The sequence below is a fragment of the Lactuca virosa genome, chromosome 7, assembly GCF_052849685.1.
Source record: "Lactuca virosa cultivar CGN04683 chromosome 7, Lactuca_virosa_CGN04683_v6, whole genome shotgun sequence".
In the NCBI taxonomy this organism is placed as follows: domain Eukaryota; kingdom Viridiplantae; phylum Streptophyta; class Magnoliopsida; order Asterales; family Asteraceae; genus Lactuca; species Lactuca virosa.
This window is the reverse complement of record NC_136432.1, coordinates 30569396-30583018: the sequence shown is the minus strand read 5'-3', so window position 1 is coordinate 30583018 and position 13623 is coordinate 30569396. Positions and strand designations below refer to the sequence as shown.

The 13623-nt window shown below is 33.8% G+C and overlaps 3 protein-coding genes across 4 annotated transcripts; 2 read left to right on the top strand and 1 right to left on the bottom strand.

The window, feature by feature from the left end:
- The first annotated feature begins 4812 nt into the window (after nt 1-4812).
- Nucleotides 4813-6217, top strand: LOC145123973 (autophagy-related protein 8C-like). 2 transcript variants are annotated; one of them, XM_079059166.1, is made up of 6 exons: nt 4813-4962; nt 5149-5205; nt 5437-5492; nt 5575-5627; nt 5819-5937; nt 6014-6217. In XM_079059166.1, exons 2-6 carry the CDS (start codon nt 5169-5171, stop codon nt 6112-6114), a joined length of 366 nt encoding a protein of 121 aa, XP_078915292.1. In that variant the 5' UTR covers nt 4813-4962; nt 5149-5168; the 3' UTR covers nt 6115-6217. The 2 variants fall into 2 exon arrangements, with proteins under 2 accessions (XP_078915292.1, XP_078915293.1); XM_079059167.1 differs by having other exon boundaries at nt 4839-5037.
- A 189-nt stretch (nt 6218-6406) lies between these two features.
- GLX1 (glyoxalase/bleomycin resistance protein/dioxygenase superfamily protein) lies at nt 6407-8904 on the bottom strand. The gene is made up of 9 exons (XM_079059165.1): nt 8757-8904; nt 8087-8226; nt 7887-8011; nt 7721-7785; nt 7302-7514; nt 7151-7198; nt 6940-7047; nt 6704-6856; nt 6407-6608 (listed from the first exon to the last, which is right to left on the bottom strand). Exons 2-9 carry the CDS (start codon nt 8200-8202, stop codon nt 6558-6560), a joined length of 879 nt encoding a protein of 292 aa, XP_078915291.1. The 5' UTR covers nt 8203-8226; nt 8757-8904; the 3' UTR covers nt 6407-6557.
- A 1601-nt stretch (nt 8905-10505) lies between these two features.
- On the top strand, nt 10506-13122 carry APR1 (APS reductase 1). Its single transcript, XM_079059142.1, has 5 exons — nt 10506-10661; nt 10783-10947; nt 11498-11627; nt 11716-12511; nt 12642-13122. Exons 1-5 carry the CDS (start codon nt 10598-10600, stop codon nt 12870-12872), a joined length of 1386 nt encoding a protein of 461 aa, XP_078915268.1. The 5' UTR covers nt 10506-10597; the 3' UTR covers nt 12873-13122.
- Nucleotides 13123-13623: the final 501 nt, after the last annotated feature.

Below are 13623 nucleotides of genomic sequence, written 5' to 3'. Positions count from 1 at the left end.
ATCTAAATGAGAACAGAGTTTGCATTTAGATGACCCTTTTGCTGATCTTGCCATCTATCATGGGTGCATGCTCTATTGTATATCAATATAATTAAAGGTGTGGTTGGTGAATGGTTTGGTCTTATAATTGTAATTCTCTTTATGCAACAGATTATTATAAGTGAGTATCCTCCCCTTCCATATCACCTTAAACAAATGTATCCTTATTATGTTTTAACATATCAATGACCTTAAACAAATGTATCCTTATTCTGTTTTAACATATCAAACATGTTGCATTGAGGCTAATGAAAGTATTAAGTTAATATTTTCATTATCTTTAGCTGGTATCGTCAGATTAGTACTAGACTATTAAAAATCCATGGCAGGCTATTTTCTTCTCTTGCCTAAATTACAGTTTTGTCCTTCAGCTTTTATATTTTCTCCCGACTTTCCTCACGTAGAGCATTTCACCAGAACAAGCAAAAAGGTTCACGAAGTTTGCTTTAGAGAATGGAAGGGTGTTATATGGGGAAAGATGTGGTATGGAAACAACCACAAATTTTAAAATATTTACAAGTTTGGATTTTTTTTTAATTAGATAGTCGGTCACACGCCTTTTATTTATGTTCACAAGGTAAGGACGGAAATCACTCTCGTTCTTTGAGGTGATGACAATCCAAATGTGAGCATTTTGCATGATATATTGTTGTATTACTCATTTTACAACTTTTATCTTCGTTACGGCTAGGCAACATAACATTTTTTTTTTATCTTTGTGTCATTTATGCAATGACTATAGCATTGGTTAAAATTATCTTGTAGAGCAAATTACTATTTTCGTTCAAATATTTTTATGCAACATTTGTTTATACTCAATTCACTGTACTGCCTCATATATATGTAAGCACACATGTAAGCACACCCAGTTTATTAACACTAAGAACCATAATTCAAAAGCTATATATGGTTTACTGACGTTTCTTTCCTATAGTTGTTCTACTTCATTTTTTTCCATATTTGGTATCTTTTTAGCTTACTGTATACTTGGTTATGTTTTTTGTTGTAATAGTATAACCACCTTTTCGTAATGATTGTTGATATGAGGTCTTAACTGCAACACTTGGACTTGTGAACGGATTCGTAAGTAGATCAAATGATCAATATGCAATCTATCAATGGATAAACAACAAGTCAAGAGTTCCCAACATACCAACTTGAGACGATGTATGGGCCTGATCGTCATGGCTCTTGTTTTCATATATGTTGTAAGATTCAATACACAAATACATATGCATTCTACTTGATTGAAGATGTATAATGTGAGCTGAAAGTGTGCATTGGTAACAAGAATTTAAGCCTCTGGCAATGAAACTCTCAAATCACATGATGCTTGTCGATGTTTTATAAAACATAAATAAAGTTACTGCAACTCACACAATGTACTTCTGTTTATAATTGAAGTAAAAGAAATAGTGTATAATCGTAGTTAACAAGTTGAAAAAAAAAACAAATTAATGAAACAATAAGTGGTTGTTAATTTTCCCACCACGTCCATTTGAATCTTTTATATTTTAGTACTCATATACTTTAATATAAAAATACTATAAAAATCATAACATTATACCTTAGTGTTTTAAAACACCCAAATTACCCTTTACGGGGCACACAATTTAACATTGAACAATTACAACAAATCTTGCAAAAAATATGAAACCGAACCGTCATTTACTTGTTGATTTATGTGCTGTACATTTGTTTTTACTTTGATTTTACCGTAGTAAATGAATATAATTTGACACTGCCGCAATATCGTAAATTAACCATTACAAATTGCTAAAATCGCTTCTTTTTAATACATTAATCTTTTTTATATCCTAACAGCAATAATGATTTTGTTTTAACAAATTTACAAATAAAAAGTTAGAAATGTGCAAAGGTTTCGGTTTAACATATTAGCCATGTGGAATTGTGGATTGCGTAATCATTGGGTGTATTTTATACATTATGTGACCAATGAGCCCAATCCATTCATTAACCCACCCACTCTTACAAGAGCCCACTAGAACCTTACTTCTTTTTGTAAAAATAAGTTATAATATGAAAACATGGAAACATGTATGTGTCTGCTCTATTTGGTATTTCATAGTATATTTTCTATTTTTTTTTTCTATTTTTATAATTATGAAATTAATTATAATGTCAATTGATCCTAGAAGGGTCAGACCGGTTGAACTATCGAACCAATAAGGCGGCCAATTTGAGATCCGGTTGTAAAAATATTTATCATTGACCCAGTTTTTGTACCAGAACAAAATCATCAACAATTTGTGAGTCAGTTTTTATTTGCAGTGGTTCTATGGTAAGGAACTATAACATTTGTTTTTTCATGAGGTTAATCAACATCAATGACTTGGAAGGATCAAACTGAAGGTTCAAATCAAAATTAAGCTTCTTTTTTTTTGGAAGTAGTAGGTACTTATTATATTATGTTGATATTTTTGATGCCGGTCACAGTTGCTAAATTTCTAGAATCTTGTTGGGCAATTTTTTTCAAGTAGTGAGGATGACCATTGAAAAATGCCATGGGTAAAATGGGAATTAGTGCTTGCGGATATGTCTAAAGGAGGGCTTAATATTGGTAGTTTGGCAGCTTTCAGTTTTTCTCTCCTTCAAGAGTGGCAGTGGAGTTTTTTAAATTTTAATAATATACTTTGGGTGCGAATTATAAAAGCAATATATGGTGAAAATGGGGGTCTTGGGTCTGACATTGTGAGAAACCGAGTGTACAACCCTTGGATGAAAATCTTGGCTTCCTTTAAATGTCTTGAAGATAAACGTATCATTCCTCGTGATGTTTTAAAGAGAAAACTTGGTAATGGCTCTGATATTCAATTCATGAATGTTGTATGGTGTGGCAATTAGAACTTAGCTTCTCAATTTCGTCGTCTCTTCCGTTTAGAAGTGAATCAGAATTGCATGGTTTCTGATAGAAAAATGTCCATTAGTCAGGGGCGTAAGTTACCTTACATCAACCTAGGACCTACCTATTTTTCTTAATAATAATACAAAGTATATATGAAAACAATAGGGACCTACCTTAATGCATTATAATCTTTGGCAAAACAAATTATCAGCCCATATTTTATAGAATAGTCCAATGCATAAATTCAATTTAAATTTATTTATTAGGCAATGGCCCAATCCATTTGAATAATAAGAAAAAGCCCTCATAAAACGTCGCCTAAAGATCGTGAAGATCATAAATTCATAATCACTAATCAACATCTCAAAATGATGCACGCCTCGACACGTTCTCATTGGCCTGATCGATTGATCCCACCTTCCGGCGTCCAAATGACCCGACCCACCACCACTAATATTTTGTACTCTTTTATATTTTTTTTCAGTTTTATTTATATAAGGAACCACGTGATTTTTGGTTCTAGATTCGACATTGTCACTGGTTAGAGATGATGTTGGCGTCGAGATGTCCCGCCGGGGGGGGGGGGGGGGGGGTTGAGGTTTACAATCAACGGATTTGAATAGAATTCTTTCGGAGATAAATTTATCAGACACGGTGGATACTTGGTTGTAGCCTATAGGAACGGATGGAAATTTTTCGGTTTCTAACACTAGAAGGTGGATTGACAAAAATTTTTTGCCTAATGTTGACATAAAGAATAGATATCGTTTTATTCCCCGTAAAGTTAATATTTTAGTGTAGATGATCTTGTTGGATAGATTGTCGATTATGTTCAATCTTGAATACTGTGGTATTGTCATTCCTTCTATTTTATGCCTAATGCGTAACTTGAAAGTGGAGCAGTTGGACTATGTATTCATCCACTGCGAGTTTGTGGCGAGAACTTGGAATGTGGTGTTCAAATGGCTAGAAGTTTTTCATGTTTAGTTTAATTCTATTAATCAACTTTTCCATCAAGTTGATAACTTACGTGTTTCTGCAAATAAAAGGAGTGCTATATATGCGGTGTGTTGTACAATGTTATGGTTTTTATGGAGGTATCGGAATGATAGTGTTTTTGGAGGAGGAAAAATGAGAAAGGACATTATTTTTTATTCTATTAGAGAGTTTTGGTTTCTTTGGTTTAGTAATAGGTTCAGTAAAATTGTTTTCATTGGAATTATTGGTTGCAATTTCCTTTAAACTTTTGGTTTGTTCTCTAGCTACTTGCTAGAGTTTATTCAGAGGATGGATCATCGTTAATTTCTTGGATAATAACTTTTACATGGGACATGAAATAGATATGTAGGTGGGTTTTACAATATTCAGTGTAGATATTTATCTTCTTAAATTTCTCTACACATCTTGAAAGATTAATCACATCTTGGTTGTTGCCAAGTGGTTGCAGACCAAAATCAAGTTGAATTTCAAGCATGCATAAATCCTAATACATAGGCTCGTGTTTCACATACTCTATTTCTTGCATCATCGCATTCAACTCATGTATAGAAACTCTTCAATTTCTACATTGTCAACGTAGATATATTTTCTTTAGTTAAGAGTATCAACAATAGGTTAGAGATGGATTATGCAAATCATATATGTATATATAATTAGTATATTATTAAAGGCTGCAACACGTTAGGATGAGAGAGAGAGAGAGAAGGGGCAAGAAAAAGACCAAAAAGCCCTCGTTACCTCGTGTGAAATACAAGGAGGGACCTTTATTGATGAATCTGCCAACCATAAGGATCATTGATGTCAAATTTCAAAAACTGGAACCAACCTTGTAGAAAGTCATATACCAAAGGGACCAAAACTGTAATTTACTCTACATTTATATATATATTCCGTGTAGAGTTGGGAAAACCCAAAATTTGCTTCATCTCCTTCCGTGTTGGAATCAAGAACCCCGCCCCTTTCCTTGTACTCAATTTCTCCTTTAAAGAAGCCTTACAAATTTGGATTATACCCAACTTCTCCAATCATTCTCTCTGTTCTTTTCTTGATTTTGACAGGTAAACCCATCAATTTTAATTTCTTGTCGTTGCGTTCTTCATTGGGTTTAAAGAAGCAACTCTGTCACGTTTCATGTATTTTTTTTTCTGCGATAATCCTGTTTTCTTCTTTAATCGCGTTTTAAGCATTCAATCCGGTTGTTGGGGTTTTTGTTGTGATGTTTTTCAATTGTTTGAAATCTGCAGAAAGCAATCAGAGTACAGATATGGCTAAATGCTCGTTCAAGCTCGAACACCCATTGGGTATTGTTCCATTAATCGCAATTTCTTTTTCTTTTGTGGTTTTCCTGTTTCATTCTCCTATTGGGTGTTAACCTTTTAATCGTTTGATTCTTGATACTTGATCATTAGATAAGAATATTTGTTTAATTGGGTGTTTCGATGTCTGTTTTCAAAACGATTATTGCATCAAGATGAGCAATTAGATAATAAGATCGATTGCTAAACCTGAATTTCTCTTTTTTGTTTATGTAGAGAAGAGGAAATCTGAATCCTCTCGCATCAGAGAGAAGTATCCTGACAGAGTTCCAGTAAGACGTTTTGTTTCTTTATCAATCAAACTTTATGTAATTTTATTTGTCTCTCGACTCTTAAGTAAAATTTTGGTTTCAGGTGATTGTTGAGAAAGCTGAAAAATCGGACATTCCTGACATAGACAAAAAGAAGTATGTAAATGTTAACCTTTCCCATTTGTTGTATCTATCTTAGTTTATATAGGATTAAATGAAAGAAATAACAACCTAATTTTATCGATTTGATTAGATCATTGCAGTTTTTACATTGGAGCCATTTATATAAAAAGATATGAATGTGATGGGACCCACAAAATGGTAATAAGTTAATGTTTTTATTGCAGATATCTAGTGCCAGCTGATTTGACCATTGGTCAATTTGTGTATGTTGTTCGAAAGAGGATCAAACTTAGCTCTGAAAAAGCTATTTTTGTTTTTGTCAAGAACATGCTCCCACCAACTGGTAAGAATGAATGACTTAATTCATAAAGAATGTCTTATTGAAGAAAGTGGTAACATTCCTTTTTGACTGTTGATAGCTGCTTTGATGTCTGCAATTTATGAGGAAAACAAGGATGAAGATGGATTCCTCTACATGAGTTACAGTGGTGAAAACACATTTGGATCTTTTGAAATGTGATAATTGTCGATGTGATATGAAAAAAAATGTAAATTCCTAGTCTGTAAATGTAAGTATATGTTGGTTTTAATTCGAATACATGGTTAAAATGTTACAGATTCAATCATTTTATATTCTGATTCTTGTGCTTTTGTTACATATTATTGATATGATAAAATGAAAGTGTCTTGTGATGAATGAAGGATAGGCTGTTGATAAAATGATCAGAAATGTGAACTTGTGAATATCCTTCTCAAAAATAGATAAATAAAAAGTTATTTTGAATTTTCAAATCAATATTTTGACCTCAAAAGAGCCCCAAAACCGTAATCCATTTATATTATATATTATATTATTATAATTACTCAAACAAGAAGGTCCACATGACATATAGAGTTGATATGATATGTGTCAAAAATGTCACATAACTTTATTCATCAGGATTGCATTCTCAACTACACCAGTTACTCTTTCTTGTGAAGTTCTTTCAAAAAGTCTTCATTGTCAACCAGAACCTAAACAATACAATACAATTAATCTTAGACTTCAAAAAAAAAAGTCAAACAAACTCATTTTGAAAAGTCAAATGTTGTAAATGAAGATAATTTACCGTTTTCCAACCATCTGGATCAAGAAAAGCAGTGATTTTAGTATTGATCCCAGGAATTGGTCCAGGCTGCCTTGTTACCTTTCCACCAAGCTCTTTGATAACATGATTAACAACTTCACCACTTTTATACACATCACTTGTACTAATTGCAACCTATAATTAATATCATCAAGTCCAAATTCTTGCATTTAACCAAATCTATATGCCAAACAAAGATAACAAGAGAACAAATTTACCTGTGCATATGCATTTCCTTTGGTATATTCAGTTACACCATAATTGTATGTGAGCTCCAAAACAGTTGTTTCCTTTTCTTCTGCATACCCCATCATTGCCAAAGTGTACTGTGTTTCAAAAAAAAATGTTTTAAGTGTTGTTTCTTTTTTTACAAATTTTATAAACATCATTTATCCAGAAAGAAAAAGAAACAAGGCCTTAAGAACATACCTTTTGTTCTGGTCTATCAATTTTCCTACATAATTGCATCCCCAATGCCTACACAGAGTTGAAACAAGATATCAATAATTTCCTACATATGTTCTTAATTCTACAAATCAAATATACATACATTACATTTATTAAACAAATTAAAATTTACCTTCTCATAGAACTTAATTGATCTATCAAGATCACCAACACGAAGCATCACTTGACAAAGGGGTTCAGGAGTTCCTCCTCTTTCAATGAGCTCAAAAAGATAACCATCAGGATCTTTAGCAAAAGCAATTACACTTGTTCCACCTTTAACGGGTCCCGCTTCCCTTGTAATAGTTCCACCTTTAGCCTTAATATCTTCAGCAAGTTTATAAACCTGAAAAACAAACAAACAAATTTAACCCAGAAAAATAAACCAAATCAACACCACATCAAAAGCCTTGATAGGACACATGATAAAACAGTTGAACTGCTTTTGGACTTGATTCGACTGATCTCTTGTCTGTGCAAAAAGACGTAAATGCCCTCATGATCCTCGTTATTATTAAGAGTCATACATACAAAGCTTAATATAATACATACATCTGAGGTGGCAATTGCAAAATGCCCAAATCCAGTTCCTATGTCATACTTATCCACTCCGTAATCTGTGAATTAACAAAAACCAAAAACAAATAAACATGATTATCTATAAAATTCCAAAAAGAAAAAAAACTAATTTGAAATATTTAGATCTTTAGAAGCATACTGTAAGTAAGCTCCACAGCAAAGTTTGATTCTTCTGGACCAAATCCGAGAAAAGCATTTGAGTACTTCTCCTCTGGTATGTCTCTTTGCCTCAATAATTTCATCCCAAAAGCTTCTGTGTAAAATCTGATATTTATAAAATGTTGAAATAAGTGAATTATGTAATATAGAATAATCTAATGGTTAATTTTGGTGACTTACTTTATGCTGCGTTCAAGATCACCAACACGATAGACCGCGTGTAGGAAACGACGCTTGTCTTTTTTTGGAAATTCCAATAACTCGGCACTTGGGACATTTGATGCAGATTCAGCCATGATGAAAGATCGTAGATTGCTAATCTGCTTATAAATACAATGTTAATTCTAAGATTGAAAAGGGAAATGATCGCGTATACATGATCCTTACTTTAGAGGACTTTTTTGGTGTGTTTGTTTTATGTAAAATTGATCGTTATGTTGGTAACAAGGGTTAACAAACTTGAACACTTTACAGTAAACAATTCAAAAACAGAACATTAGCATAAGTTTATTGGTGAATTATTTGATTTCTAAAGTGGGTGTAAGTTTAATTTGTGCAAGATTAATCTTTTGAGGTATATGATTGCAAGCCCTAATTTGTGCTTAAATATAAAAGATACCAAAAAAAGTTGACAATTTACCGATTATTAAGAACCCTAAACCTAAAACGAAGACTACCATCAGAAATTAAGGCGATTTTCGCAGAATTAAATGGAAACCAACAAAATCTTTAGCATAATAACTGATTGAACATGATTTTGGATCTTATAAACAATATAATCTCAAGTTTGATTTACCTTTGTCTCAGAGAGAGAGAGAGAGAGAGAGAGAGAGAGAGAGAGAGAGCTTACAGAGGAGTGATCGGTGGAGACTGAAGAGCCAGAAGCACAAAGTGACAGAAGTTATTCCCTTTATTTTTCCGTTTTAACCTTGAGTTTCATTTCCGTTTCAAAAATCAAAATTGTGTTAGAAATTTGGTCCTATGTTAGCAAAAAATTTATTTTTCTCAAGAGGATATCTGGGAGTGCTTATAAATACTTTTTAACTTATAACGGTATCGAAACGGGGTTTTTTAAAAAGTGTTTGAAAACGTTTGATACGTCAAATGAGAATTAACTTATCAAAAATTACTTATCTCCGGTGTGGAACCGATATAAGCTATTTTTTTAAAAGTCCTTATCCAAACACTACTTTTAGCTTATACAGGTAATAAGTTAAACAACTCCTTAAATAAACTTAGTCAAACACCCTTTAAGATTAATAAAAGATGTAAAAAATCTTATTGAAAAGACATGAGAAAATTTTAAAAACACTTCAAAAGCTCGTTGAATAGCTAATCTAAATAGCTCTATAAAAATCGAGTTACAGGGACGGACGCAAGAATGTCTAGCAACAGTGTCACCTAATTTTTATTTTTTTGCACCATATTGCATTGTTTTTGGACCTATAGACTATAGTAGTTGCACATAATTTTTTTAGTAGTTGCACCCTAATACAAAAATACAATTTTATTTTATTTTACCCTTCTAAAATGAAATCAAGTTGTTGTCCAGGCCATCCGGAAACCTTCTATGTCCACCACTGCTAGTTTATAAGCAACTTTAGTACAAATTTATTACAAGTAAATAAATTTTAAAAACAACTACACATAAAAGCTTACATGAGCAACTAAACAAAAGACCCCTCCCCCCCCCCCCCCCCCCCCCCCCTCTTCTTTTTTTAATGTGATCAAAACGATTAGAATATTGTTATATTAATTATAATTCTATATCTTTTTGGTATGAGCAAAGTGTAATATATGTTTTGAATTAATTTACAGGTATTTATGAAGTTATATGGATGATGAGTGTAAAAGCCACACAACTACACATAAAAGATTCTATGAGCAAATAAACAAAACATGTCGCCTCATGTTTTTTGATATAAAATGTGATCAAACTATTATAAATATTGTTATATCCTTTACAATTTATAAATTACGATGCATGATATGGATGCATGATGTTGTTGCAGTCTTTTTAGAATGGGCAATATATAGAAAACTAGACCTGGCAATTTCAGACACGAAGACACGAATCTGTGAGAGACACGACATGACACGAATACATCTTAAAAATTAAGATAAAGCTTATTTCTCATCGTGTAATCATATCGTATCAAATTCGTGGCTGACACGTTTTCATGACACGAATACACGAATTGTCAGGTCTAAGAAAACCAAACTTAAAGGGCAATACGGTCCAATTTGTTATCAAGTGAATGACCAAAATACCCTTAGAAAGAAACAGAAACTAAAGTTGAAAAAGCGGAAGATGCATCATGCATGAATGTTCATGTAAATTACCTTCGAATCTTCGTTTTTATTTTATGTTAATAATTAAAACCTAAAAGAATTCTATATGGGCTTTGCGGCCCACCAAGTGACGTGAGCCGTTACCAAAGGTAGAAGGCTCGACTCACGACCACCGTAGATCTTGACACGTCACACCTTTTACTGCGTGTTTTCCTGTAAATCACACACGGTCAGGAAAACGTCCAGATTCAATGAACCTTAAAGGCCGCCCCTCACCTTTGATAACCCGTTTTCTTCTCTTGTTAATATATAAATTTCCTCCCTCTTAACCAAATTCATCATAAAATTCACAGATTTCAATCGGTTCTAATTACTTGATACAAGTTTCATACTTCAACAATGGCGTTAGCTGTTACTTCTTCTACTTCAATCGTTTTTTCATCTTCTAATCGTACAGAACAAGGTAAATTCATCGATCATAAGTTTAGACATCGATATTAGTTTTTATGCGTGTTAATTTGTATGGGTTTGTTTTGAATTAGGTTTTTTGGTCATGGGTTTGAATAATTGAATATTTGTTGCAGGTGTTCAGTTCAATTCAAGCAATTTTCAACCGTCCGATCGGGCGAATCGATCGCCAGCTGTTTTCAATTTATCCCAGAAACGATCTGCGGCGGTGAAGCCTTTGAATGCTGAACCGAAGAGGAACGATTCAATCGTTCCTTCGGCCGCTACCATATTTGCTCCTGGTATGTATAATTACACATGATATTTCTAGGGTTTTTTTGTAAATCAATTAATTGATCATTAATTCGAATTAATTTGTGATAATTCAGTCGACAAAATCTGTGATAAGAAATACCCTTTTGTATAATCCCCTGTTCTTTCTTATCATTAAGCATAATAATACCCTTTTTCCGAAGAGGATTTTTTTGACTTTCTAAAGGTCAAAGCTTTTGCTTTTTAAATGCAAAATTATTAAGGATTTTTTAATGAATTCGCTGCATAATTGTTGTTTTTATTTCTAATACTTTTAAAATTTTTTACCATAATCATTAAATTTCTTGGAATTTTGTAATTTTGCTTCAATTTTGAAGTTTGACACTTGATCCTTTGACCTATTGTGTAAGCCTTCTTTAATGGAACTAGGGTTTTTTGGTGGGATATTCTTGTTCAATTGTAGTGGTTTAATGGAAATAGTTTTAGTATACCACGAAATACAAGTCATTAAAGCATTAACATTATAACATAGCCTTCTAACGTGTAAAATGACGAGAATGCCCTTGGTGTTTGTATCAGATGTGGTGGAGAAATCAGTAGAGGTGGTAGACATCGAGAAATTGGCTAAAGATCTTGAAAATTCTTCTCCACTTGCAATCATGGATAAAGCCCTCGAAAAATACGGGAACGATATCGCAATCGCTTTCAGGTAATTCAACAGTACAACTCATTTATCCATAATTTACAATCACCCAATGACCAAAACTTAACATCCCAAAATCATTTCTCAATTCCAGCGGCGCCGAAGATGTCGCTTTAATCGAATACGCCCACTTAACCGGACGTCCGTTCAGGGTCTTCTCCCTCGACACCGGAAGACTAAACCCTGAAACCTACAAATTCTTTGATGAAGTCGAGAAACATTACAACATCAGGATCGAATACATGTTCCCAGACGCTGTAGAAGTTCAAGCCCTAGTAAGAACCAAAGGTCTCTTCTCTTTCTACGAAGATGGACATCAAGAATGTTGTCGGGTCAGAAAGGTCCGACCTTTGAGACGGGCTTTGAAGGGTTTGCGGGCATGGATAACGGGTCAAAGAAAAGACCAATCACCCGGGACCCGATCGGAGGTCCCTGTGGTTCAAGTCGACCCGGTTTTCGAAGGGATGGATGGTGGGCCAGGTAGCTTGGTGAAGTTTAACCCTGTGGCTAATGTAGCTGGAAATGATATATGGAGCTTTTTACGGACCATGGATGTCCCGGTTAACTCGTTGCATGCTCAAGGGTATGTGTCGATAGGGTGCGAGCCATGCACGAGGTCGGTGTTGCCAGGTCAGCATGAGAGGGAAGGAAGGTGGTGGTGGGAGGATGCTAAAGCTAAAGAATGTGGGTTGCATAAAGGGAATTTGAAGGAGGAATCGGTCAATGGGAATGGGAATGGGAATGGAAACGGGAATTCCGCTGCGGATATCTTTGAGAGCCAAAATGTTGTGAATTTGAGTCGGACCGGAATTGAGAATCTTGTAAAGATGGAAGACCGGAAAGACGCGTGGATGGTTGTTCTTTATGCACCTTGGTGCCCGTTTTGTCAGGTACTAATTCTAAATAGCAATGTACTTTTATTGATTTGGTTATTACTTATTATCATCCTTTCTTTCATTTATAACTATTAAAACATTTATATATTTTTTAATAATGAAATTATGTTGTTATTTCTTGAAGGCAATGGAAGCATCGTATGTTGAATTGGCTGATAAATTAGCTGGAAGCGGTGTGAAAGTTGGGAAATTTAGAGCGGATGGTGACCAAAAGTCGTTTGCAAAGCAAGAATTGCAACTCGGGAGTTTCCCAACAATTCTTTTCTTCCCGAAGCACTCGTCTAGACCTATTAAGTATGCGTCTGAAAGGAGAGATGTTGACTCGTTGATGGCTTTTATTAATGCTCTTAGATGATGATGATGATGATGATGATGATGAAAAGAAGGCTTGATGTGTATGTTGTGCATCGAGAACTTGTACCTAGATGTACAAGTGAGCAGGATCTTGATCGGGTTTGGGATGTGTAAAGATAGTTTTGGTTTTGGTAGTTGTATAATAGAGTAATAGTCGTACAGTTGTTTGTTTTGTTAGAGTTTGAATCTTAACTGCATTTTGTACTTGGAAGTCTTGATGGAGAATGATCGTTTCCATTATTGAGTCGTTATTATAGATGTCAACAGGTTAATTATGAAAGATGGGAGACTGAGTTTTGTTATGGGAATTAATATTTCCACGGAAGATTTCTATCCATCCAAAACAAAATATATACATTGATAACTATGCCCTTTTTTTAATTTACTGGTATTGAAGAAAGAGAAAGTTCTGGATCTATTTCAAACGACGTACACAATCGTCATCCTCCTTCTACGCTGCTTTATTAGATTTTTACATATTCTCTTTCAATCTTTATTCCAAGAGCAAACTCATCTTTCCTCTCAACGATTTTCTGATAATTCATACACATCTTAATTGATTCATCAACATAACAGATGGACAATATGTTTTATAGTATAATTCGTAGGTTGCTTCAAGTTAAAGGGAGACCTGGTATAGTCCATGTGATTTGAGGTTGTCTTTGATATAGTCTTTTTATGTTGTGATTTTTGTTTTTAACCAACGTAAAAGGACTCTTTGCCATTTCTAATTTCTTTTTAACTTTTTTTAT